Here is a 27,162-nt window from a genome sequence, read left to right as displayed (position 1 = left end):
GCTTTGATGTTTCCACATTCTTCCTTTGGGCTTCACATCAGTCCTGGGAATTGGGTGCTACCAATATTAGAGAAAAACAGGTTGGAGCAACTAAGTGGCCCAGTGGATAGGCAGACCCTGGAGTCAGGAGGACCTGAGTTCAAATCTAGCCACAGACACTTACTGTGTCTAGTTGGGCAAGTACTTAACCCTGATTACTTTAAAAAAAGAAAAAAGAAAGAAAGAAAGAGAAATTCAGAGTTCTGTCTTGCTTTTGGTCAAACACTTAGTCCAAGGTAGGATTTGCATTCAGGTCTTCCTGTACTCTCTCCACTATATCACACCACTTCACAATGAGATGATAGGAAAAGGATTTGAGAGGGGTAAAGTGGGCAGAGAGAGGGGCTGGCAGAACCAGGAAAACATTGTACACAGTATCAGCAACATTGTGTGACGAACAACTATAAATGACTCAGCTCTACTTAGCAACACGATGATCCAAGACAAGTACAAAAGACTCATGATGAAACGCTACCCACATCCAGAGAAAGAACTGGTGGACTCTGAATGCAGATAGAAGCATATTTTTTCACTTAATTTATTCTTTCTCATGCTTTTCTTTCTTTTGATCTGTTTCTTCTTTTACAACTGTGACTAATGTGGAAATATTTTTACATGATAGCACATGCATAAGCTATATCCAACTGCCTACCATTTTCAGGAGAGGAGAGGGGAGAGGGAGAAAAAATTGGAACTCAAAATCTTGTAAAAATGAATACTAAAAATTTTCTTGACATGTAACTGGGGAAAAATAAAATACTATTTTTAAAAATGGGGGCTATGGGTTGTATTGGGAAAGACTTTTGGAGTGAGGAGGCCCAAAGATTTGAATTCTATTATATCTTGGACAAATTTACTTCATTTCTCTGGGCCTTGGTTTCCTCTTCTGTGAAATGAGTGGACTAGTGTGGATTGTGGCCCTCTAGGTCATCAAGTGTGGCCCTTTGACTGAATCTAAATTTCACAGAACAAATCGCCTTAATAAAATGATTTGATTTGTAAAACTTGAACTCAGTCAAAGGGCTGCCCCCAAGGACCTAAGAGATCATGTGTGACTTCAAGGTCATAGGTTTCCCACCCCTGGACTAGATGACCTCTAAAGTCCCTTCTAACTGTAAAGTCAGTGACCCCAGAGAAGAGGAGGTGGAGGGTCATATGTGGCCTTCTTCTCCTGTGTCTAGGAAGAAGGTGTCACAGAACACTCATGGTTCCTACCTTCCTCAGGGTAAACTTGTCTCACTCCCTGTTTGCCTTCACCAGGCATTGCTGGGTAATGCTATGGCCATCCCAGCCTGCTAGGGACTGTTCACCCCAGGCTATGACCCAGGCTTCCCTAAGGAACCCCATCCTTACCCTTAAGCTGTTGCTCTGTTTCCGCCAACCTCCACTGGCCCTGCCTGACAGTTTCCAGTATCACTTCCACCCCTTTTCATCTCCTAGCTCAGAGAGCACTCGCTCCTATCGCAGAAGCAGTCGAGGTCTGGAAGACACCCCAGCAGTCAGGCAGCTACCCCCTGGGCCTATGGCCAGAAGAGCTGTGTCGGTATGAATCCTAGAGAAGCTTTCCTGTGGGGAACAAGGTGGGGAGGGGGCAAGCTAGAAATTGGAATAAGTAAAGATAGACGTGTTGGGAATGTACGGTCCAGTTGAGGATGTGAAGTAAGGGACTGCAGTGACTGAAAATCTGGAGTTTGAGATTAAACTGTTTGTTTTTTTGGGTCTGGTTCTGAGCACCACAGTTCAGGAAGGGCAGTGCCAAACTGGAAAGCTTCCACAAAGGAAATGGGGTGGCAAAGGGTCTTGGTTCTCCATCATGTGAGAGCATCTGCTGAAGGAACAGGGGATGTTTCTTTTGGAGAGGAGAAAGACTCAGGGAACAACCTGAGAACTGTGTTCAGGTATTGAAAAGGTGGTCATCATGTGGGAGAAGAATCTGTCTCGTTCTCTTTGGCCTCCGAGAGCAGAACCAGGAGCTAAGAATGGAATAAATCTGGGACTGATCCAAGGAAAGATTTCATGACAGTGAGACCCATCCTATCATAAGTGAAGTGGGCAGCCGTGGGAGGGAGGACATCTCTTGTGGCTCTTGCAGTGGAGATTCGTCTGGGGTTATGGGTTGGACTAGGTGGCCAATGAGCTCTGTTCCATGAGAGGCAACTTGATATGATGCATCAAGCCCTGGATCTGCCTCAGACATTTAATTTCCTAGGCAAGTTAAATGCACTGAGCCTCAGTTTTCCCATCAATAAAACAAAGATAATGAGCATTTACTTCACAGGGTTGTGATGAGGACGAAATGCAAACCTTAAAGGAATGTAGAAATGTCAGTAGTTTATCATTCCAAATCTAAAATTCTGTCATTTTGTTTTGGGGCTAAGGATAGATTTCTAGAAGTTGGGTGGGGTTGCATTATTGAGAATGTGGGATAAGGACACACATGTGCCTGAGGACTGAGGGTTTTGGAGTTAGGCTCAGGGTCTTAGGGAGTGTTGGGGATGGGGGAATCTAGGTTCTGGATTGGCTATAGATGATATGAGCGAAGGGTGTTGGAGACACGAGCTTGTAGTGTTGGGCTGTGTACCAGAGGGTGGAAGAGACCTGGTCTTTTCCATCCACAGGCTTCTCACTTCTCCCCATTGATGAGGGTAAGGGGGTAGGATACACTCTGGGAACTTTCATCAACCCCTGTCCTTCCATACTTACACAGATCCCCCTTCCCAGCCAGCCCCAGGGGAAATCAAAAAGAACCAAGTCCCTGACAGAAAACCGGATTGAGGATACCCGATCCCCTCCCACATTCTCCCAGGGGGAAGTGAGTGTGGCTCCATACACTGAGGAAGAGCACAACTGGGTAAGCCTTGCTTGACTTGGGAAAAGGAAGGAGGGGAGAGAGCCAGAACCTCAGAGCACCCCAAGCTGGAGCTGTAAGGGAGCTTTACTGGCTGAAATTAAATTCACCAGGATTCCCCTGGAACTTTCCGAGAGATTCCTGGTTATATGTGTGAATTGGGGACAGCAGGGGGTGGCTGGTGTGTCAGCTTACTCTTCTGGCTTCTGGGCCCAGAGTAACTATCAAAAACCACTGGGCTTAGGAGATGGGTGACAGAAAGCAGCAGCCTCGGTTCATCAAAATTCCCTCTCCCCAGGATGGCATCACTGAAGTTGATAGCTCCAAAGCTGAACTCCACTTGGCCAGTTCTGGGAAACTTTCACAAGACTGACCCCACCTCCAGTACCCTGCCCAGACTGGGCTTGGGCCATCCCCATCAAAGTAGATCTTTAGCTGGCACTTGGATCTGTGGTGAGCTCAGAGGATCAGGTATCCAGGGGGCTGGCTTGGTTCTAAATTCCTCCTGCGGACCAGGACTCACTCTAACTTGAGATCATTCCGAGGCAGTGACAATTGGGGAAGAGACACTGGGAAGATTTGGGGTCGACTTTCCAGCTGTGTCCAGGACCTCGGCCTCCCCCGTCCCCTGCCCCATCCTTGGGTCACAATTTCTGTTTCACTATTGTCACCAGTGTGACAATCCCAGCTGAGAGGTTAGTCTTGGTTATTTTTCTTTGCCCAGCATGGCTTTGGCGGCGGATTCAATAATAGGTCTTGGAACTTGCTACTCACCTAATGGACTGAAAATGGATTCTCTACCAGAACCCCCTTCCTCCAAGATAAGACCTACATCTACCCCATCAAATATGGGGGAGTTGCTCCTCTAAGGGCCAGGCTAGGTTTTCCCCATCATGTATTCATTTAGCAAACATTTCCTGACCCCTTTATTTGTCCTGGACCTTATACAGAGGAATCAGTTTCTGCCCTCAAGTTTACCTAAGAAAGCTTACAGTGTCCAGAAAGAAGGGTTTGCGTCTCTTTCATGAGGCCCAAGGCAGAAGCCTCCAGGCTCACAGATTATTCAGGCTAGGCTGTCTCTGGGGCTGGTCCTGGAACTCTGGTCATGGGACAGTGCAGGTGAAGGGGAAAGAAGGGGGCAGGGTTGGAGTTATCAGGTAGGAGGGTTACCCAGGGTTGGGTAAGCAAAGCCAGAGTTCTGTCCCCCACAGTAGAAAATAGGAAGATGTTTCCCCCAGTGCTCAGGTCAGGGAAAGGAAGAAAGAGGAAAAGAGAAGTAAGGACATGTGGGTAACCCTTCTCTGTCTCCCCTTTTCCCCCTCCAACCAGTTCTGATTTCACCAACTCAGAGGAGTTCTCTTGCCTAGGGGAGGAAGGGAAAAGAAGGGGTATTTGTGGGTATATGTGACCCTGGGGCAGCAAGAAAATGAATTAAGGAATGTCTTGGCAGGGCTTTGCCCCACAGAAAAAGTTCTCTTCCCCACGGTCTGTCCCAGAGTTTGATATTCTACCATGAGAAATCCCTTGGGAGTTTAAAGGCTTACCTGTCTTCTGAGCTCTCAGGGAACATTCAGATACTCCTGAAAGGGGGAACAAAAGATGGAGGGGACCCCAATGGGGTGGCATCCTGCTATTAGGAGGGTGTGGATGCAGTAGGGTCATTGCACCTGTTTCCCTCGCAGATGACTGACTCCGTGGTTCTGGGAGGCACTCTAGGGACACTCTCTTATGTTGTTCATCTCAAACTTTTTGTTTCACTGATTTCAAATAAAGGATTTATCATTGTTATTTTTAGTAAATTGTGGTAATTGTATTTGTTTGCCGTCTTTGAGATCTAGAAGGAACCATCTCTGCCAATGGATGCTTGGAAATCCCCTTTTCTTACAATGATTTACAGAGAAAGAGGTGTGGAGGTGTGGTGGACTGCCAGGAGTCAGAAGACTAAGATTCTTAGTTCCTGACTCTCCCTGAATGTGGGACTTAGGGCAAAAGATTTCCTTCTGGATTCAGTTTCCTCATCTGTAAATAAGGAGGTTAGACTGGGTGATCTGGAAAATCACCTCCCCCTCTGACATTCTGTGTCCTAAAGTTATTCTCAGTTTTGATAGGTCATTGCTTAAGACAGTGGTTCTCAACATTTTTGGTCTCAGGACCCCTTTAAACTCTTAAAAATAATAGGACCCCAAAGAGCTTTTGTTTATGTACGTTTGATTGATATTTGCTGTATTAGAAATGAAAACATTTTAGTATGTTATTATTATGTGACCACATGGACCCTGGGAAAGGATCTCAAGACCACATTTTGAGAACTCCTGGTCCAGCTCTGACATCCTGTATTCTATGGGCCCTCCCAGCTCTGACGTTCTGTATTCTAAGGTCCCTCCCAGCCCTGATGTTCTGTGTTCTAAGGTCCCTCCCAGCTCTGACATTCTGTTCTAAGAACTCCCAGTCCTGACATTCTGTGTTCTAAGGTCCTTTCTGGTTCTTAATACTCTAGGTCCTAACTTCTTTTCCCTCTCTAATATTTTGTGTTCTAAGGTCCTTCTCAGCTCTGACCTTCCATGTCTAACCTCTAAGGTCTGTTTTGGCTGTCACCATCTATGTTCTGCACCCTTCTAGTTCTAACATTCTATCACAGATCTGTGTAGATGAGCCCAGGTTAAGGAGAGAGAAAGATCTAAATAAAGGGAAACATGGTATTTTTTTTCCCTTTAGGAATTCCAAACAGCTATTGGCAGAATGGGCCTCCCCAGGGTCTGCCAGGGTGCTTCTTCCATGCCCAAACTATTACAATAGGGGATGTAACAGGAGCTAGCAAAAGTGATGGGGCTTTCTGTAGTCCCCCTATTTACTCAGACCTGGGCACATGTCTACCCATATAGTCAGCCCTGACTCCTGTGATTTTGTGCATTTCCATAGAAGTCATCTGACCCAACTCACCCACTTAACAGATGAGGAAACTAAAGCAAGAGAAGTAATTTGCCTAAGGTCACACAAGTAACATGTGGCAAAGCTAGTGAGCCCAGGTCCTCTGACTCCCATCCCAGTCATCTTCCACACTAACATGTCCCTCCCCACTTAGGCCTTTGTCCTATCCCCAGAGTTTAGAAGGATGCTTTGCAATCTCACAAGTCTTGTGCACATAGTGGCAGGTAGCCTGGTGTAACCTCGGGTATAGCCTCTGGTGCCTAACGTCTTAAAATAGGGCGAAGGGACTCTGGACTAGATCCATTGGGTCCCTTCCACCTTTAAATCCTAAGAAAACTTCAATGTCAATGAAAATACCCAGTGCTCTCCAGTTCACACGGTGATTGTGCAAAGACTTCTGTAGATGGATGGTTGTAATTCCTAATATTTTGTGCTGAGTGGAGCCAGGTGCATCAGGAAAGAGCGATGCATTTAGGCAGAGGAGCTGGGTTTTAATCCTGCCTCCACTCCTAGACCTCAATTTCAACTGGAAATGTGAGTGTTTGACTAGAATAAGAGCGTTTTTGTGTTTGTGTATGTCTACGTAGCCTAGACTCCTAGAATGGGAAGGGTTGTATTCTAGACCTCTGGAATCAAGGGGGGGTGTATATCCTGGACCCCTGAAATTAGGAGGGGGTTGTATATCCTGCAGTCCTGGAATCGGAGGGGTATGTTGTATACATCCTAGACCCCAAGAATTTGTGTGTGCGTGTGTGTCTTGGACCACTAGAACCAGGAGGGTGTGTGTATGTATCCAGGACCCCTAGAATCAGTGGGGTTATGTGTATCCTAGACCCCTAGATTCAGAGGAATGTGTGTATTCTGGACCCCCAGATTCAGAGGGGTGTGTGTCCTGGACCCCTAGATTCAGAGGGGTGTGTATGTTGATTCAGAAGGGTGTGCGTACTCTGGACCCCCAGATTCAGAGGGGTGTGTATTCTGGACTCCCAGATTCAGAGGGGTGTGTATCCTGGACCCCTAGATTCATCCTGGACTCCCCAGGCAGTCTGGTGAAGCCCTGGGACCTCTTTTCAGAATAATTTTGGATGCATAAAATAAATCCACAGGGTACAAAGGAGACAGAGATGACCACCTTCCCTCTCTGGGTGCCCGGGGCTCCCGAGGGGTCTACCCGCGGACCTCCGCACGCAGGCTCGCCCAGGCTCCGTCCAGCCCCAAGCTGCGGCCCCCACCTTCCCAGAAGGGGGCGGGGCCAGGTCTGCGCCCTGCGCCTCCCGCCCCTCCCGCGGCCCGCCGGCCACGCCGCAATCTTTGCCCTCCTCAGTCCTTGAAGCCTATAATTAGCCTCCCCTCGCGCAGGCCGGGTGGGGGCGGAGCCGCGGCGGGGCCGCCCAATGGGCCCGCGGAGCCCCGCCCTCGCCTGCCCCGCCCCCGCCCCGCCCCCTTCGCTGGGTGTCGGTGCTGAGCTGTCAGCCTCGGCCGCCGACCCGGGAGCCCGACGGAGGCAGAGGACCCCCCGGCCGGGCGCGGGCCCCGGAGTCGTCCTCCCCCCAGCCGGGCCCCCGCGAGCCAGCATGGGGCAGGAAGAGGAGCTGCTGAGAATCGCCAAGAAGCTGGATAAGATGGTGTCCAGGAAGCACACGGTGAGCGCTGGCCGGGTCCGGCGGGGAGCAGCCCCCGGGGCCCCGCCGCCCCCCGAGCCCCGCCGCCCCCAGGGCCCCGGCTCGGAGCCGGAGCGCGAGCGCCACAGCCCCGGAGGCGCCCGACGGGAGGCCCCCGGGCCGCAAGAGCCGCCGAAGCCGCCGGAGCAGGAGCAGCCGCCGCCGGAGGAGAGCGGCGCCGGGCAGAGCAGAGCGGAGCAGCGCAGAGACCCTGTTTCCTCTGCCCTGCCCTGCCCTGCCATGCCCTGCGCCGCACGCCGCCGCCCGGGCCCCCCGGCCCTCCCCGCAGCCCCGGGCCCCCCGGCCCTCTCCGCCGCCGGGAGCCGCGCGCTCCCCACTTTCCCGGCGCTCGGGCGGCCCCCGCCTCCCCGGGCGCTGGGGGGGGCCGGGCCGCCCTCGCCAACTTTCCCTGCCCTCGTGGCGGGCTGGGGGTGGGGGAGGGGGCGGCCCCGGGAACGGAGGCGCGGGAAGAGCGCTGGGCGGGAGAAAGGGCGCGCGCGAGCCAGAATGGAAGCCCCCGGAGGGCAAGGACTTTGTTTCGCTTTTGTTAACCCCCCAGCCCCCCAGCCTGTAGCTCGGCCCGGCCCGTGTAGAAGGCGCTTAATAAATATTTGTCGGTTTGGATCGGATCGGGATGGGAGGAGGGGGAAGGCGGAGGGGAGGGGCGGCGGGAAGGGACTGGGGGCGTGGAGGAGGGGGCCCTCTGCGAAACTCGCCCCGGGTGGGGCCCTGGGCCGGGGAGGGGGGAGGGCACAACAGGTGCTGGGCAGATCTGGCTTGGTCGGGGCCCCGGCCCCCGTCCGGGCTGGGCTGGGCGCGAGGCCAAGCGGCTCCAACCCGCCCGCCTGGGGCCGGAGCGGGCGCGGGCCAGCGGGAAGAAAGTTTGTGCGGGGGGAGGGGCTGGGGCCGAGGGAGAGGGGGACTGAGATTCCTTCAAGGGAAGTGAGCCCAGCCCTTCCCCCACCCCGCGCACACTCACACTCACACACGCACACGCACTCTCCCTTTCTTTGCCCCTTCCCCTCCCAAACTCGGAGGCAGACGGGGCGGGAGCCGAGCTGCGGCCCAGCTGGGAGTTAATGTTTGACTTTCCATCTGCTCTTTGCCTCGGCTCGCACGGCCAAAACAAACGGGGCCGGGGCCGGGCTGGGGGGCTCCCGAGGCCCCCAGCGCCCCGCCCGCTTCTTCGGGGGAGGGGGTGGGATCTGGCTCGGCCGAGGCGGGAACTCCCTCTTTGTCAGTTTCTTCGGGGTCCCTGGGAGGGGCTGGGGGAGGAGGGGGGGCCCCGGAGGGGGCGGGCATCCCTTAGCCTAGCCTCGGCCCTTCTACGTGTCCGCGCCCACTCGGGCTTCCAGCGCGGAGGCTGCCAAGAGGAAGGAGGGGAAAGTTTCCCGCAGGAATAAGCCCAGGGCTGCACCACGTTGCAGCTCCGGCTCCAAGTGGGCTGTTTGTGGAACAGGCGTCCGCAGACACTCGCATACATACGTACACACCTCCCCCCGGCCGCCCCAGCCGAGCACCCGCCCGCGGCTTCGCCCCCTCGCCCACAGCAGTTCTTTAGTAAAGTAAAAAACATTGCCTACCTTTAGGGAAGTTCTCGTTGCAAATTCTTCTGTCTTCCCTAACACCGCCGGACTCCTACAAGTGTATCTACACTGGCTGCCTCCGCCTTCTCATCACTCCTTGGCTTTTCAGCTTGTATCCTGGCTTCTCACCCACCAATCGCCCTGCTGAAGGTCCTCTCTCTAAGCCGAGACTCCTTATCCCGACATTTATTTAAAGGTCCTCCACAGAGGTGGCTCTACCCAACGGGAGGCATCTCAGTCCCCTGGAAAAACTTGGCTTTAAGAGTTGTGCCTTTTATTATGGGTCACTTTCTCAAGCCTCAGTTTCCTCTATAAAATGGGGGGAGGGGGAGCTGAGCTAATTGGTCTGTAAGGATAATACCTCCCCATCGTTATTTCACTGTACTACTCATTCATGCCCTCTCTGCCAGCGGCTCCTTCTTTGATGGCATGGGGTCTACTCCCTGGTCCCTCTTTCTTCAAAGCCCAGTGTAATCTGAAACTTTTCCTGATATCCTCAGGTGGAAGTGCCCAACTGTTTCTTAAGTTACCTTATATTTACTTTCCAGTAGCCCATATTTCCCACTAGAATATCCCCCTGGAAATAGAAACTTTGTACTTCTAGAATCTGTTAGTTCCCTAAGCGTATGTAAACACACATATAGACACAGGGGTTTTTGCAGGGTGCGCTGTGGAGGCCAGTGGTTTCATCCCCACTCACTGATGCAGAGGCTCTGCTCCTTTGTAATGTACAATCTGAGTTTAAAGGGTCTCAGCCTCCATGAGGACCCCCTAGCCATTGTTTACCTTAAACAGTAGCTGTGGAATTAAATTGGATAAAACATGAAATCGAATAGGGGGGAAATGAAGCAAAGTCCAGGTTAAGAAAATGCCACATGATCCAGGTCGGTGGGTCAGAATAATAATTATTAACTGACTGATAAATTACATACCTGAACTCAGAGTCAAAATAACCCTGTGAGGGTAGACAATACAGGTATTCTCATTTTATGGATGAGGAAATTGAGGCTCTGAGGTGGCCTCTGAATGTGATTCTGATCCTTTAGCCTGGTATTCTTTGAGTTTAAACGTGGCCAGCTAATGAGCATGGTTTAAAATTCCCAGTTTTTAATTGAGGGGGCCTGGAGTTTCAGCTGTACTCTATGGTCACAGTGAGAATTAACTGGTCAAGGATTTGGTCCCCAGGGAGATATTTTAGTATGAAAGCATCTCAGTCCACCGAACAGGGTGAGGTGCTAGGAAAATCCCAATTGGTGTTGTGCGTACAATGCAGGCTTTATACAGTCTGCGGGACTCAATCAGTTTCATTATAAACTGTTACATTTACCTTGGCTATGGCTTCTGGGTCTGGTCCTTCCAAAGGGCTGGCCAATTCAACAGTCACAAAATTACCCAGACTTTACTTTTCCACTCATCAACCCCTGTCTGGCTTGTGGTCTTTTTACCGTCACGTTGACGTTAGAGAATGAAACTTTCCGGAGTCATCCGTTTGACTTGGAGCCAGGTCTTCCTTTCCTCCTCCCAGACATCCCCTATACCACTGCCAGACATTAGCTTCTTTATCCGTAGGTTTGGCAATGCCATTTTTCTAATCAAAAATCCTTACTGGCTAAATACTGCTCCAGAGTAAAATTCAGATGCTGCTACTTGGTATGTTACTGCCTCCACTTACCCTAAGCATCAACCAATGTAGATCACTCCAAGGCCCCTGTTTCTTCTTCTTCTTCTTCTTCTTCTTCTTCTTCTTCTTCTTCTTCTTCTTCTTCTTCTCCTCCTCCTCCTCCTCCTCCTCCTCCTCCTCCTCCTCCTCCTCCTCCTCCTCCTCCTCCTCCTCCTCCTCCTCCTCCTCCTCCTCCTCCTCCTCCTCCTCCTCCTCCTCTCTCTCTCTCTCTCTCTCTCTCTCTCTCTCTCTCTCTCTCTCTCTCTCTCTCTCTCTCTCTCTCTCTCTCTCTCACTGTATCTCACACACACCCCCCTCAATTCACGATGAGCCTCTCTAGTGCCCTCACCAGCCATGTTCCTATTGAAATCATCTAACTCATGCCCCTTTCTTCAGCTAGTCTGCTTTGTTCCCCTCTTTGCCTTATCCCAGTAGATTTAGTTTCCCACTTTCAAAACACCTCTCAGTTGTATTCATTAAATATTGTGTTGTAGCATAGGAAGTAGATAGCTGAAGCTAGGAAGACCTAGGTTTGAGTCTTCTGATACTGGCTAAGTGACCCTTTTTTAGTCAGCTCTGTGAGTTGTAGAGATGGTGTTAACCTGTATTGGTGGAGGGAGTTTTCTCTACCAATAATAACACAGATTTATTCTATCTGCATGAATCTCCCCCCAGCTCCTGGAAGGTATAGATTATGTCTCATTTAAACTGTCTCTCTCCTAGTACCTAAAGTATCTGAACTTAAGGGTGGTTGCTTAATAAACTTGTTAATTTACCTGGTCACCTACACACAGAAATCCAGCTAAATATATGAACTGAAGTAAAACGCACATGCATGTGTACAAACACACAAGGTAAATACACTGAGAAAAGAGTTTGGTCATTATCTGGGTGAGTTAACTTGAGTGACTGAGTAGCTTCTCTCAGGTTCTGCTCCACCTCTGCAGAATGAGGAGGCTGGAGTGGATAATCTCCACGGTCCTAGGATCCTCAGATTTCGAATTGGGAGAGACAGGTCATTTTAGTCCAGAAGTTCCATCTTATATGTGAAACTGAGTTTCCTCCCAGCTCTGACATAGTAGGCCCTAAAATCACTCTCTCTGCTGAGGGTGGCCCTGACATTCTGTGTTCTAAGACCCCTCCCAGCCATGGTCCAAGGTTCTTTTCTGCTGTGATTATTACATGTTCTAAGTTCCTTTTAAGCCCTTGTATTTAATGATGGTTACTCTGAAAATGGATAAAGGCCCCATGAGAGACTCCTTAGAGTAAGTTCCAAGGGGCCCCGCAGGAATGTTTTAGTTGGCATACCAAAAGAAAAAAATAAGAGCAAGAGAAAACCATACTTGGGGCTGGGATCTGTGGTTCAAGGTTAACTAAGGCTAGAGATGACTTTCCTTTCTGGGATGTAAGGATCTGGGCCTGTTGTGGCTCTGTGACAAGAGATGGGTAAAATGGCCTTGGGAGGGGATTTCTTGAGATAGAATCCCATCAAATTCGACTTAGACCTGGAAAGGAATCCCTACTTCACAAAATGTTCATTTGTTTCTGTTTGCAGCCTTCCCATGAGGGAGAGGCAATTCACTCCTTGGACAGCTCTCACAGTTAGCTCTCACTTTTAACCTAAATCTGCCCCTTCTCTTCCATGCATTGTCTCTGGTTCTCTCCGATCCCACTCCCACACAGCACCATAGATCTAAAGTTAGAAAGGCACCCTCAGGGACCATCTAATACAGCCTTCTTTGCCACATGAGGAACTAGACCCAGAGAAGCCTTACTCAAGGTCACACAGGTCTAATCCTGAATTAGAAGCAGGATTCATACTCTGGGCATTTTGATAAGCTTTTCAAATGCTTGGAGACATTTATAATGTCGCTGTCCCCCTGTACCCTTTTCTTTTTAGAGACTCTCTAATCCAGCCCCTTCTGCTGAGAGGAGCAATGAGGTTAGATGGGAGAGTACAAGATTTGGGAGTCTGGAGACAAGAGTTAGGGGTCTGACCCTTGAAAAGTCACTAGCTTTGTTAGTCCATAAAATGTTCCATGCTTTTGAGCCTTAGCTTTCTCACCTGTAAAATAGGGATTACACTTACCCTAACCACTGCACTAGGTTGTTGGGAAGAAATGTTAATGAAATAGGGCATACTATTACAGATGGGGAAACTGAGGCACCCCCCACTTACCCTACCTTTCTACTTTTACCTTGATTGTATCAGGGGTCATTTGAAATTCACCTGGGGTCAGGGTACATAATACTGACTCAGTGCTCTCCTTTAGGAAGGAGCCCTGGATCTCCTGAAGAAACTGAATCACTACAAGATGTCAATCCAGTTACTGCAGGTGGGCAGTTTCTGACAGGGTTAGGCCCTGGTTTGGGAGGCCTGCAAGAGAGAGCCTGGGAGAGGGAGGGGCCTTTGAAGAGAAAGAGTGAGGAGGGGCACCAAGGGGCCTGTTTGAGAGACCCTGAGAGAGAAGCCAGGAAGGGGAGGGGAGACCTTGCCAAAAACAGCCAGATGGGGTGGGGGAGGAAGACCCTTCAGGAGAGGTCCTGAGTGAGGGGCCCTGCAAGATAGCTTATGTTTGGACATCCTTAGAAGAGAGAGCCTAGGATGGAAGTGTACGGGGAGGGAAGGTGATCTCCATGATATATTCTATTTGGTAGGTCCTAAAGAACAGGTGGAAGCCTGGGTGGGAAGGATTCTAGGGGGGATTCTAGGCAGAGAGAGCCCTTTTGGAGGGAGCTTGAGCAAGGGGAGGTCATGAGCATCTTCTCTATATTGAGAAACTCTGTGGGTGGGATCCGAGGAACCTAGTCCCTAGGCACTCCTAGGTCAGGTTTCCTTCCAGGGGAGGTCAAAGGCTGCATTTTTTTTTTTTTTTTACTATGCACCCTGTCCTTCCCCGGTCTGGCCTCACATTCTTTGGGGCCTGACTTTGCCCAGGAAGCCCCTTTGTTCTCAGAGCTCTCCTTCCCAGGCCAACTGTTTGGCCTCGGGACAGCATTTCTAAAGGGATATTGTTCTAGCCATGAGCTCTGTCCTGTGGGTGACGGCAGAGCCTCAAACCCAAGAGTGCTTGGGCCAGGCCTTTAGTTATTGGTCTTTGTTGAGGTCTCAGGCCTTCAATCAATGCTCATCAACTAGAAAGAGTTCACTTCATATGTGGCAGGCCTTGTGCTGAGAGCTAGGGAAATAAAGTAAAAAAAAAAAACAACAAAACCCTGTTATTTCTCCCTGGAGAATGTAGGCTCCTGACCTCAAGAAGTTTATATACTCTAGAGAGATAACGTAAGTAGATACAAGGTAAATTAGGGGTGCACTAGCACGTAGGATGATCTGAAAAGGTTCATGCAAGAAGTAGCCACTGGCACCAGACTTGGAGAAAATGAGGATTCCATTAGGCAACGTAAGGAGGGAGTACATTCCAGGCCTGGTAGGAATGGCCTGTGCAAAGGCTTGGAGATGGGATATTATGGTCCAACATCTCAGTTATTGGTTAGCATTGGGGGTCAGAGCTTTAGCCAGGGTTCTTGCCTGGGAAATGGGTATTGGGCAGGTAGAGCAGCTGTTCTCCAACCTTAAGGAGCATCCTTTGTCAGATGCTTGCCCCAAGTAGGGCACAGGATTGAGATTGGATTCTATTCCTGAATCTCTTTGTTCTTCCAGACCACCAGGATTGGGATTGCCGTCAATGGGGTCCGTAAGCACTGCCTGGATAAGGAGGTCGTGGCGCTGGCCAAAATTCTTATCAAGAACTGGAAACGGCTCCTAGGTGAGGGAGACCCCCGATACCCCTACTGTCTCCCAGAATCCTCAATCCCCTTGACAGGACGAGGGTCCTATGCCTCAGACTTCTTTAAAGAGTCCACAGAGATTTAGGAGCAGGGGAATCGATCTTATCTATATTTATTTTATTGGTCCAAAAGTTGGTATTAGCTCCCTATTTTTGTCACATACATACATATAGACACATGTGGGCAGGTGGAGGGGCACCATAGTGCGTAGAGTGCCCAGCCTGGAGTCAGGAAGACTCATCTTCCTGAGTTCAAATCTGGCCTCAGACATTTACTTGTTGTGTGACCCTGGGCAAGTCACTTAACCTTTGCCTTCCTCATTCACATCATCTGGAAAATGGGGATAATATACCTTAGAGGGTTGCTGTGAGGATTACATGAGATAATATTTGTAAGGTGCTAGTTATTAATATTGTTTTATCTATCATAAATCCTAGCTATTAATATAAATGCTAACTATTAATATTGTTTTATCCATTATGCTTTGCTGCTTCTCAGAAACAACAAAACCTGCACCTACAGTACTCTGTATTCCATATTGGTTTCCCATTTAAGTGCCAACCAATGAGGCTGGCATAGCTACATGCTTGTACACAGACACAGATCCATGCTTGCATTGTACAACATATATCACACCAAGAATTAGAATTCGTTGTTGCTGTTCAGTCATTTTTCAGGTGTATCTGACTCTCCCTGACCCCATTTGGGGCTTTCTGGGCAAAGATACTGGAGTGGTTTGTCATTTCTTTCTCCAGCTCATTTTCCAGAGGAGCAAACTGAGTCAAGCAGGGTGAAGTGACTTGCCCAGGGTCACCCAGCTAGTGTCAGAGGCCAGATTTGAATGTGGGTCTTCCTGACTCCAGGCCCAGGGCTCTGTCCGCTGTGATCCATAGCTGCCAGAGCTGTAATTAACAAAGGGATAACGGGCTTTACACACACACACACACACACACACACACACACACACATACATACACACACACACATACACACACACACACACAGGACCACGCAGTAACCTCTATCTCCCACTTTGTCCTGAGGCACAGGCCACCCCTTAGCTTGAGGGAGGGGGCCAAAGTGCCCAATCTTCCACCTCAAATACATACATACTGACATTATCGTCTGCTAGCCTGCCCAATGCTTCTTCTTGCCAGTAATTTTTATTTTTTACTCAAGTGGAAATATCCCTAGTTCTGGCTCTGTGGGGTCCCTCAGGCATACAGGACAAACTTTCCCAGGTTCCACAGAAGACACAAGGGACTGATGATTCATGATCTGGTTATCTGCTTTGTGCACAGCTATAACATTAACATTTCTATCACACCATTCTGATGAGAGTGATGAAAGTAGATTTATCCCTGTTTTAAAGCTGGAGAAAACTGAGGTTCCAAGAAAAGAAAACTTGAGATGAAATGATTTGCCAAAGGTCGTAAGTGCTTCCTGCCTCTTAGGGCCAGGCTTTTTGTTGTCCTCTAATGGACTTCAGACCAGGAGGAGATTAAGAACAGATGGGGCCCTGTGGCTATGCACCCTTTAGTGACCTTCCCTGCCTCTCCCAGAGTCAGTATTTCCAGTGCAGTTTGTGATACAAGGTGGAGCTCGAGAGGTCCCCCGGATTTGCAGGGAGGACCCTTCCCATTCTGAGCTTAATCTGCTCCTGGCTCGCCTTGGTTGCCTGGTTTTTCTCCACCCAGTAATCCCTCCTTGAATTATTTCATTGTTTATTAGTGCAAGAGAGTTTAGGGTATTGGGATAGAGAGAAAATCCCCATATGTCAATGTGACTGCTTTCAAACAGCTCCAGTAACAGGTGAGGGAGGGAGGGAGGTCCTGATAATTAAGGTATACTAATGCTAAGGGTTAGGCCCACAAAGATGGAAGACAAACAGGTCCTGTTCTCAGAATGGGAAGAATATCTGCAGGGTTCTTTAGAGTTTCAGCCCTAACTCATAAATTTACTATCTCTGCCATCCTGGGCAAGTCAGCCTCAATTTCCTTATCTGTAAAATGGGAATGTTATACTTTACAGGGCTGTTGTGAAAATCAAGTGAGATAATGTGTAAAATCCTTTGCCAACCTTGAAGTGCTATACACATGCTAGCTATTATTTTTACGGGTGTGATAAGAGCAGAGAAAAAATTCAGATGAACTACCCTAAGGAAATGTGTGTGTGGATTATGAAGGAAAGCTTCCTGGAAGAGAAGGTAGGGTAAGTATTAAGCCTTGAAGGATTTTGACAGGTACAGATGGTTTGAATGTGTCACATAGACGTTAACCCTTCCTTTGTGATCTCCAGTTGAGAAATGAATGTAGCATGAAGAGGGGATTCACCTAGCAGACCCCTCCCACTAGACTAGGGAACCTATCTGGCCCCTGCCTATCCAGCCTCACCAGCCCTAGCCGGGTACCCTCTTCAAACCCAGCCTTTGCCCCGGACCCACTGGCACGCCCAGTCTTAACACTGGGGCTCTACTTCAACCTCACCGGTTGTTGCCAACCACGGTAGCTGGCACACAGTAGGCACCTAACAAATGTTTGTTTCTTTCCTTCCTTCCAATACCACTTTTTCCATCTGTTTTCTTACCATGGTGACCTCTCTCCTTTTGCTCTCCTGACTGATGTCTACGATTCTTACTTGGGCCAGCTTGACTTTTTCTGGTGTATAATAATAAGAATAATAGCTAGAATTTATAGAGCACTTTAAAGTTTTCAAGAGAATTTTCCAGATAGCTCATCTGATCCTCCAGACAACCCTGGGCAGCGGTGCCGTTGTCCCTATTTTACTGAGAAGGCTCTTGAGGCAGACTTGCCTGGGGTCACCAAACTCCTAAGTGTCTGAGGTTAGATTTGAACTCAGTCTTCCTGACTCCAGCCCAGCAGTCTGTCCTCTGAGCCAATTAACTGTTTCCCTATCAGGCATCTCCTCTGAACAACTTTTACCCTCCCTGAGACCAGGATCCATATTGCTAACCTGCCTTCTGATCTGTTACACTCTTGCCCTGGTTCAACATCTTGTCTTGGGGAACTTCAGACAGTGGCCAGTGACCTCTGACATCACAGGACTATAGATTTAGAGCCAGCAGGGGCCTTATCAGTCATCTAGATCAGTCCCTTCATTTTACTGATGAGGAAACTGAGGCACAGCGAAAGCAACTGAGATTTTCTGAATCTGTTGCCCTTTGACTACTGCATTGGAAAGGAAGAGGTGTGTTCCTAGGCTTTGAAATCAGATAAGCCCTTGGATGATTTTTTTTTTTAAGTTCCATGGTTAGTGTTAATTTATTTATCCCCCTCTCATTAGATGGGGCCTTGAAATTCTCCCCTCCCTGTCTCCATACCCTTCAACTCTCTGGTCCTCAGGAATCTCAAATATCTCTACCCCTCTCCAGCCCCCATGAGGCCTTTCCCTTCAACCAGGATGACTACTGTTTATGCCAAGCAATTTCCCCACCCCGCCCCCTACCCAGGCCAATGTTTAGACACATTTATTATTGACCTGGAGTCAGTCCCATGAACCTGGGGGCTTTAAACTCATCCAGCCATGGTGACCAGTAGGGGGAGCTTCCTGTCTGCTAAGCAGCCCCATCAAGGCTGTCTTACATCCCCATTCCTATTTCTTAGGTAGGGAAACTGAGGCAGTGAACTCATTCAGTGAACATTTATCAAGTGTCTCCTGTGTAGAGGGCTGTTTGAGACCCAGTCAGGGATTACAGCTAGGTGACAGTGCCGTCTGTTTCCTTCCAGATGCCCCTGAGACCTCCAAAAAGGAGAAATCAATGGAAAGAGATAAAGAGAAGAAGAAGGAGCAAAATGTTGACCTTTCTGACTGGAAGCCACTGGGAGCTTTTTCCCCACAGAGCAAAAGCCCAAGGGACGAACCCAAGGACAGGTATGTTGCCAGGAAGGGGATAATGAAACCACTCTCTGTATACCTCAGTAATTTCCTTAGGACCTGCCATTTTGGTCCTCATTCCCTGTTACTTTGGGTATTAGTTTATAGTTTTCTTTCTCTGTTTTGACTTGTCCTGATGTAGGTATCAAGACCATATTTGTATCCCATCACAGTAGGAAGAAACCTACTAGAGTTGGAAGTGAGAGATCTGTATTTGAGTTCTAGCTTTTTCTACTTTTATTATTTCCTTGTGCCTCAGTTTCCTCAGCCTGCACAATCAGATAACACCTACACTCCCTGATTCAATGACTTGTTATGAGTTTTTGTTCTTATTATTTCTCAGATCCTCCACCCGCTTATCTATAAATCTTGTTCGGATCCCACTGACTTCAGGGAGGGTCTTCCCACACCCCTCCTAGCATTTAAGGAGGTAGAATCTTAGGGATGGGGACCTGACCTGTGATCTGTAGATAGACAGGGAGGTCTCAGGTGAGGAACTCTTCTGCCAGTATAGGTTAGTGACTTCCCTACAATTTTATAGTATTATGTAGTTGTCTGGACAGAGCTTCTTAAACTTTTTTCCACTCATGACCCCATCAGCATTCCTTAAACTGTGTGTCTGGACCCCATTTGGGGCTGGTAAAACACTCAGGATATGTGACTTGTCCAGGGTCCTACAACCAGGATGTCTCAGAGGCAAAACTTGAATCCAGGTTCTTTTGGCTTCCAGATTAGCTCTCTATACACTATCCACCCTGACTCTTCTAGGAATAATAAGATAATGAATTGATGGTTTGACAAACAGACCAGAGTTTATACAGTCATGAAGGCTTCTTTGTCAGGCCCTTGATGTGGCTCATGTTGCTTATGCTCCGGTAGCATCCTTAAGCCATTACTCATTCATTCATTCATCCATCACCAAAGCAGGCATTTACCTTGTGCCCTCCAGCCTCAGATAGTCCCATTTCATTGGGCCACAGGTTACCCCAGCATAGCCTCTATTGTATCACATTTGAGCCTCCCTCTTACTTCCGAGGAAGACCACAGAGGTCATCTTGTTCCAGTATTTGACAACTGTGGAAACTGAGGCCCAAAAAGGTTCACTCAGATAGCAAGAGACAAAGGTGGAATTTGAACCCGGTGCCTGGTACTGGTATCATCCCAAACTATTCCATTCTTTCAGGAAAGACCCTGGAGATTCCAGAGGTGGAAGGGACCATTGAGGTCACACAGTCCAACCCACTCCACCCCCATGTACATATGAGGAAAATGAAGCCCAAAGGGGATGGAATTTGCACAAGGTTCCATGAGTCATAAACATCCCAGGTGGGATTCAAACCCTGGTGCTGTTACTCTGGAGCCAGTGATGTTCCCATACTATCTGTGTGCTGCTGTCATCCTATAAAGTGCCTCACCCCAAATTATTCAATTCTTCTAGGAGAGACTCTTCTGAGTCCGGGTCTTCCTCCACTGTCTCCTCCCCATCTTTCTCCTCCTCCTCATCTCCTCAGAAGAGACCAGTGGAAAGGTAGGTGCCATCTCCCCCTGGTCCCAGGGTCTGACTTCACCATCAGCCCTTCTCTCTTTACTGGATTTGTGATGGAAGGATCTGGAGACACAGGAGAAGCCATGTCTCTGCATCTGCCCAGTTAAGGGTGGGTGGGGTCTGACCCAGACAGACCTGAACCCTGGAACCCTCTGGCTAGAGGGGTGCCCAGAACTTCTCTGCTGTCTTGTTAGACCATAGGGACCCTCCGCCCGCTCCAGCTAGGTAAGTACTGGCTGTTATTGTATTGTATTTCAGTTGTTTTTCAGTCTCTTACTGACCCATTTGGGGTTTTCTTGGCAAAGATACTGGAGTGGCTCACTATTCCCTTCTCCTGTGGATTAAGACAAACAGAGGTTAAGTGACTTACCCAGGGTCACACAACTAGTAAGAATCTGAGGTGGGATTTGCACTCAGGTCTTCCTGTCTCCAGGCCTGGTGTTCTATCCATTGCACCCCCTCACTGCCCAGTAATGTATTCCCTGTTCCACTTTGGGAAACATGCGTCCCCTGATTGCCTTTTGTTTATATCTACAGTACTTAGCACAGTTCCTGGCACATAGTAGGCTGTCAGTCTTCAGTGGTTCCTTGTGGCCTCAGGGATCCAATACAAGCTCATCTGTTTGGCATTTCAAACCTTTACCGTCTAGCTCTGGCCAGTATTTCAGGCTGATTACACATTACTTACCCTCCGCCCAGTGCCAGACAGACAGGCCTTTTTCCTGTTCCCTGTAGAGTACCTTTCATTTTCCATCTTCAGCCCTGTGAACAAGGTTATCCACTCCGCCTGCAATGCTCTCCCACTGCTTGGAGACTCCAGCTCCTTCCAGGAGTTAGCTCAAGGATACATCCTACGGGAAGGCTTCCCTGATTCTCTCTTCAACCCCACGCCAACCCCCTATTGCTTTGTGTTTGTTCTCTGTGTAGTACGTTTACTTGTCTGTAAATATATTGTATTTCCCCTTTGCAGAAGACAAATTCCTTGGGGATGGCAACTTCCTTCCTTCCTTCCTTCCTTCCTTCCTTTCTTTCTTTCTTTCTTTCTTTCTTTTTTTCTGTCTTCCCTCTCTTCCTTGCTTCCTTGCTTTCTCTCCTTCCCTCCCTCTCTCCCTTCTTTCCTTCCTTCTTTTCTTTCTTTCCCTTCTTTCTTTTCCTTCCTTCTGTCCTTCCTTCCTTCCTCTTCCAACCTGGGGCAAATGCTTGACCTTTAATAAGTGACTGACAGATTGAATTTAGTCACTTCAGCTCTCTGGCCTCAGTTTCCTCCTTTATAAAATAAGAATTGACTAAATGTTGTCTGAGCTTCCTTCAGGTTGTCCCTTGGCATCACCTCTTTTTGCCTTTCTGTTCCTTCCTTGTCTCCTGATGTGGGTTTTGCCACATGGGAGCCCAGTCTGCAGTGGTCAGGGCTGCACATGAGTTCTGCTGGATTCAGGCAGCTTGCCCTGTCTTGGTAGCTCTAGGGAGGCTTTTGAGCCCATCAAAAGATGGGTGGTTTCTGCCCAGGGGCTTTCACTTTCACTTTGCCTCGAGTCTCTACCCACTCCAATCAGTCCTCTACACCAGAGGTGCCAAAGTCATTGATGGCATTCAGTCAGCAATGCTTCCAAGTGCAGCCCAATAGAGATTAAGATGTAATTAGGAAATATTTAACAAAATAAATTAAAACACTATAAAACATGGAAAATGTCAATATGTGGTTTTCTAAGTCACTATGTGGGCAGCTAGGTGGTGTAGTGAATAGAGTCCAAGTCAGGAAGACCTGAGTTCAAATCCAACCTCAGACACTTGCTAGCTGTGTGACCCTGGGCAAGTCACTTAACCCCATTTGCCTCAGTTTCCTCATCTGTAAAATGAGCTGGAGAAGGAAATGGCAAACCACCCCAATATCTCTGCCAAGAAAACCCCAAATGGGGTCATGAAGAGTTGGGCACAACTGAACAACAAGTCAATGTGTGATTGGCAGTTTGATTCTACCACTTTACACTGGCACCAAAATGATTTTTTTAAACTCTTAAGTCCCAAGGCAGAGCCAAGATGGCAGAGAAAAGGTAGTGACTGATCTCTCCCCAAAACCTCTCTGAACACCTTTAAATAATGCCATAAAACAATTCCCTGGAGCAGCAGAACCCATAAAAGGATGGAGTGAAATAATTTTCCAGTCAAAGACAACTCATAAGGTCAGCAGGAACAATCTATTGCACCAGAATGAGAGGGGAGCACAGTCTAGCGCAGGCCGTACCAGTACAACCCTGGCCCAAGCATACCAGGAGAAGACCTTAGGAGCCACTGAATCAGCAGTACAAGTGGTAGTGGCTGCTTTTGGAGCTCTCAGCCCACATATGGTAAAGGTCAAACAATTGGTCAGAAGGAGATTACAGGGGTCTCCTTGCTAGCGCTGAGACAGGAGTATGTTGCTTTGCCCATACTCAGCTCCAGGTTACAGTTCGGTGGGGGGACATTCCCAGTGTGAGGAGGAGCATTAGCATAGCCGAGCTTGAGGCCGCAATGGAGAGGGGAGTTCCAGGGAGTTCATTTCCAGGCTGAGGGGAGTGCTTGTGGTCTCTCACAGACCAGAATCACAGGCCAGGAGAGGAGTGAACACCTCTTCTTAGATCATACCATCTTAGAAGAACTGAAAACTTACAAGTACCTAGAAGTATCTCTGAAAACAGCTGCATAAAACCCCTGAAGCTTGGGACAGTGTGTCCTCCACACTGGAAGCAGAACCCTACCTTAACAAAGAGTTTAAAAGTTAACTAATTGACTGGGAAAATGACCAAACAGTGGAAAAAAACTCAGACTATAGAATCTTACTTTGGAGACAAGGAAGATCAAAACATACAACCAGAAGACAACAAAGTCAAAGCTCTTACATCCAAAGCCTCCAAGAAAAGTATGAATTGATCCCAGGCCATGGAAGAGCTCAAGAAGGATTTTAAAAATCAGCTAAGAGAGGTAGAAGAAAAAATGGGAAGAGAAACAAGAATGATGCAAGAAAATTATGAAAAACCAATCAACAGATTGGTAAAGTAGACACCAAAAAATTACTGAAGAAAATAACACCTCAAAAAACAGACTAGGCCAAATGGTAAAAAAAACATCCAAAAAGCCAATGAGAAGAAGGTTTTAAAAATCAGAATCGACCAAATGGAAAAAGAGGCACAAAAATTCTCTGAACATAATAATTCCTTAAAAATTAGAATGGAGCACATGAAAGCTAATGTCTTTATGAGAAATCAAGAAACAATAAAAGAAAACCAAAAGAATGAATGAAAAAATAGAAGACAGTGTGAAATATCTCATTGGAAAAAAAGCTGACCTGAAAAATAGATCCAAGAGAGAGAATTTTTAAATTATTGAACTACCTGAAAGCCATGAGCAAAAAAACAGCCTAGACATCATCCTTCAAGAAGTTGTCAAGGAAAACTGCCCTGATCTTCTAGAACCAGAGGCTTAAATGGAAATTAAAAGAATCTACCTATCACCTCCTGAAAGAGATTCCAAAATGAAAACTCCCAGGAATATTATAGCCACATTCCAGAGCTGTCAGGTCAAGGAGAAATGCAAACTAAAAGCATTTTGAGGTACTATCTCATACCTGTTAGCTTGGCTAATATAACAGAAAAGGAAAATTACAAAGGTTGGAGGAGAATGTGGGAAAAATGAGACCTTAATGCATTGTTGGTGGATTTGTGAATTGATTCAGCCATTCTGTAATTTGGAACAATGTCCAAAGGGCTATACAACTATGAATATATACCCTTTGACCTAGCAATACCACCACTAGGGCTGTATCCCAAAAGAGATAAAAAACAAAAAGAAAAAGGAGTTGTATGTAGAAAAATATTTATAGTAGCTCTTTTCTGGTGGCAAAGAATTGGAAGTTGAGGGGATGCCCATCTGGTATGTAATTATGATGAAATACTATTGTACTATAAGAAATGATGAACTGTATGCTCTCAGAAAAACCTGGAAAGATTTAACATAAGTTGATGCAAAGTGAAATGTACTGTGTATAAAGTAAAAACAATATTGTAATATCAGCTGTGAGTGACTTAGCTATTCTCAGCAATATGATGATCTAAGACAACTCTGAAGGACTTACAAAAAATAATGTTATCCATCCCCAGAGAAAGAACTGATGATGTCTGAATACAGATTGAAGCATACTTTTTTTTACTTCATTTTTCTGAAGTTTTTTTTATTTGTTCTGTGTTTACTTTCACAACATGGCTAATATGGAAATGTTTTGCATGACTACACATGTATAACCTATATCAAATTGCTTGTTTTCTCAATAAGAAAGTGTAGGAAAGGAGGAAGGGAGAGAATTTGGAGCTCAGAGTTTTAAAAACAAATGTTAAAAATGGTTTTTACTTATAACTGGGGAAAAATAAAATATTAAATGAATTTGAAAATAAAATAAAGTCTACGTCCCCTCGCCTCTCTCAACAGACTCCTATAGCTCCCTATCGCCTCCAGAATTAAAATATAAATCCTTTATTTGGCATTTGAAGGTCTTCACCACTTGGTCCCTTCCTGTCTGTGCAAACTTCTTAAGTTTCTCTCCCCTTCGTATGCTGTGTTATTGCTGCACTAGCCCACTGGACATGCCATCCGCCCCAATGCCTGCATTTGCACCAGCTGTCCTCACTGCCTGAAGTGTCCTGCCTCCATATCTCCACCTCCTGGAATCCCAGGCTTCCTTCAGCCGTCTGCTCAAGTGCCTCCTTCTCATAGATCCCCTCAGCTGCTAATGGCTTCCTCTCTATATTCAACCCCTCTGCTGTAGAGGATAGATTAGAGTGGGCAAAGACACCAGTGAAAGCCCCAGAGCAGAAACCACCCATCCTCTAATGGGCTCAAAAGCCTGCCAAGGGCTACCAGGAGAAAGCAGGCCACCTGAAGCCAGTGGAGCCATGTGGGACCCTGACGACTGCAGACTAGGTTCTTCCATGTAGCAAAACCCAAGTCCAGAAGAGAAGGATGGAACAGAAAGACGAAACGAGGTGCTGCCAATGAACAACCTGAGGGAATTAAGGCATCTCTGTGGACTTAGAGTTGCAAGGGACCTCAGAGGATATGTATCAGTACTGTGGAGGTGTCTTGTATGTACCTAATGTGTCCCCCATGAGACTGGGAGCTCCTTGAGGGCAGGGACTGTCTTTTGCCTTCCTTTGTATCTCCAGTGCCTGGCACATAGTAGGTACTTGATAGATATTTGTTGACTGACTGTCTGACAGGTGTTACTGTCCAAGAGAACCAGAGAACTACCCCACCCCACCCCATTCTGTTCTCACTCTAGTGTCAGTGCTCATTGTCCTCAGTGGTGACTGGTGGCGAGTGACCTTGACCATCTTCTCCACCAGAGAGAGCTCCCCTGAGTGGGGCTGCTGCTGTTCTGATTTCTTAGCCTCAAGATTCTCTTAGATATATTGGCCTTGCACCTCCTTCTACCTACCTTGTGCATGAAAAAGCACTCAGGCTGTCCTGAATTCTCTCCAGAGTGTTATTTTGTCAGTTAAAATATACAGTTGAGTGATCCCTTAGAAACCTGTAGAGAGAGGTGGTGTGGGACAGTGGTAATGGATTTCAATCAGAGGACCTGCGTTCGAATTCTAGCTCTACCAGATGATAACAGATGATAATGATAAGTAGAATAATGATGAGGGCCTGCACCAGGGTGAGGGCAGTGTCAGAGGAGAGTCGTTACAAAGGTGGAATCAACAGGCCTTGACCACAGCCAGGAAATAGGGTTGAGAGAGGGGGAGAAATCCAGGAGGACTCCTTAGTTGGGAGCCTGGGGGACTGGAAGGATGCTGGAGCCCTCCTCAGTAACAGGGAAGTAGGAGCCGGGAAAGGTTTAGAGGGAAAGATAATGGGTTGTGTATTGGACATTCAGAATTTAAGATGTCTACTAGACAGTCAATTTGGAATGTCAGGAGGGCAGGTGGAGAGGCAAGATCAGAAGTCAACAGAGAGATGATGACTGGGCAGGTAGATTTGAGAACCAGCCTAGAGATGGTAACTGAAGGATCCAGTTTTTTGGGGCAGCTGATTACTTTCATATATGGGCCAGAAGACAAGCCTGTTCTACTGGAGAAAGAGGCCTGGTCTAGGGTGGGGGATTGGGAGAGTAAGTATCCCTGAATTCTTATTCTGATTTGGCACTTTCTCATTCTTTGAGGGGCAGCTAGGTGGTACAGTGGATGGAGTGCCAGGAAGTCAGGAAGACCTAAGTTCAAATCTGAGCTAGACACTTACTAGCTGTGTGACCCTGGGCAAGTCCCTTTACCCTGTCTGCCTCAGTTTCCTCATCTGTAAAATGAGCTGGAGAAGGACATGCCATACCACTCCAGTATCTCTATCAAGAAAACCCCAAATGGGTCATGAAGAGTCAGACATGACTGAAATGACTGAACAAGATTCTTTGATCTTGGGCAAGTCTCTGGCCCTCCCTGGCTCTTATCCATGCAGTAGATAAAGCACCAGTGCAGGAGTCAGGAGGACCTGAGTTCAAATCTCACCTCAGACACTTGACACTCACTAGCTGTGTGACCTTGGGCAAGTCACTTAACCCCAACTGCCTCATCCTGGGTCATCTCCAGTCATCCTGATGAATATCTGGTCACTGGATTCAGATGGTTCTGGAGGAGAAGTGAGGCTGGTGACCTGCACAGCCCTCCCTCCCTCAAAACAAAGTCAAGTGCAAGTCATGTCATTATTTCTCTGATGGTGTGGTCTTCTTCAGCAAAGAAGGATGAACAGACACTGTATCCATCCCCATATCTGAAGTGGGAATTTCTAGCTTGGACAGGTGACCTCTAAAATCTCTTCCAACTCTGAAGCAAGTCTATAATTAGACAATTCTAAATACTTTCAAATCAATCCAGCATTGTACCTACTTTGTGCCACACATGGTGTTGGTCACTGGAGATATAAAGGCAAAAGTGAAACAGTCTTTGAAGTTGCTCTCTGGCAGAAAGATGGGTGACATTTGGCATTAGAGGAACCCTGGGGTCGAGTTCTGACTCTGATACCTGCTGTGTGACATTGGGTAATTCAATTCCCTTGTCCGATTCTCAGTTTGTTCTTCTCTAACATGAGGTGAACAATATACTCTCATTACCTCCCTCAAGGGCCTGTGCAGAAACTCAAATGACATGTTTGGAAGGGTCTTCATAAATCCCAGAGCTCTAGAGATATGT

The 27,162-nt window shown here is 47.7% G+C and overlaps 2 protein-coding genes across 7 annotated transcripts in view; both read left to right on the top strand.

Moving 5' to 3' along the window:
* ASAP3 (ArfGAP with SH3 domain, ankyrin repeat and PH domain 3) overlaps nt 1-4,686 on the top strand; it is a 63,687-nt gene extending 59,001 nt beyond the window's left edge. For 3 of the 5 annotated variants that reach the window (XM_072609253.1, XM_072609255.1, XM_072609256.1), the window contains 3 exons: nt 1,480-1,582; nt 2,747-2,890; nt 3,186-4,686. In XM_072609253.1, coding sequence (XP_072465354.1) covers nt 1,480-1,582; nt 2,747-2,890; nt 3,186-3,260 — 322 coding nt within the window. In that variant the 3' untranslated portion in view covers nt 3,261-4,686. The remainder of the gene's footprint in view (nt 1-1,479; nt 1,583-2,746; nt 2,891-3,185) is intronic. The other 2 variants (XR_011967083.1, XR_011967084.1) reach the window with 2 other exon arrangements.
* A 2,572-nt stretch (nt 4,687-7,258) lies between these two features.
* Nucleotides 7,259-27,162, top strand: part of TCEA3 (transcription elongation factor A3) — a 34,352-nt gene continuing 14,448 nt past the window's right edge. For both annotated transcript variants that reach the window (XM_072609266.1, XM_072609265.1), the window contains exons 1-5: nt 7,259-7,458; nt 12,996-13,058; nt 14,384-14,489; nt 18,258-18,402; nt 19,844-19,933. In XM_072609266.1, the coding sequence (XP_072465367.1) occupies nt 7,390-7,458; nt 12,996-13,058; nt 14,384-14,489; nt 18,258-18,402; nt 19,844-19,933 (473 nt within the window). In that variant the 5' untranslated portion in view covers nt 7,259-7,389. The remainder of the gene's footprint in view (nt 7,459-12,995; nt 13,059-14,383; nt 14,490-18,257; nt 18,403-19,843; nt 19,934-27,162) is intronic.

The sequence above is a fragment of the Notamacropus eugenii genome, chromosome 5 (assembly GCF_028372415.1).
Source record: "Notamacropus eugenii isolate mMacEug1 chromosome 5, mMacEug1.pri_v2, whole genome shotgun sequence".
Lineage (NCBI taxonomy): Eukaryota > Metazoa > Chordata > Mammalia > Diprotodontia > Macropodidae > Notamacropus > Notamacropus eugenii.
The sequence above is the reverse complement of the archived record's forward strand: the minus strand, read 5'-3'. Positions and strand labels throughout refer to the sequence as shown.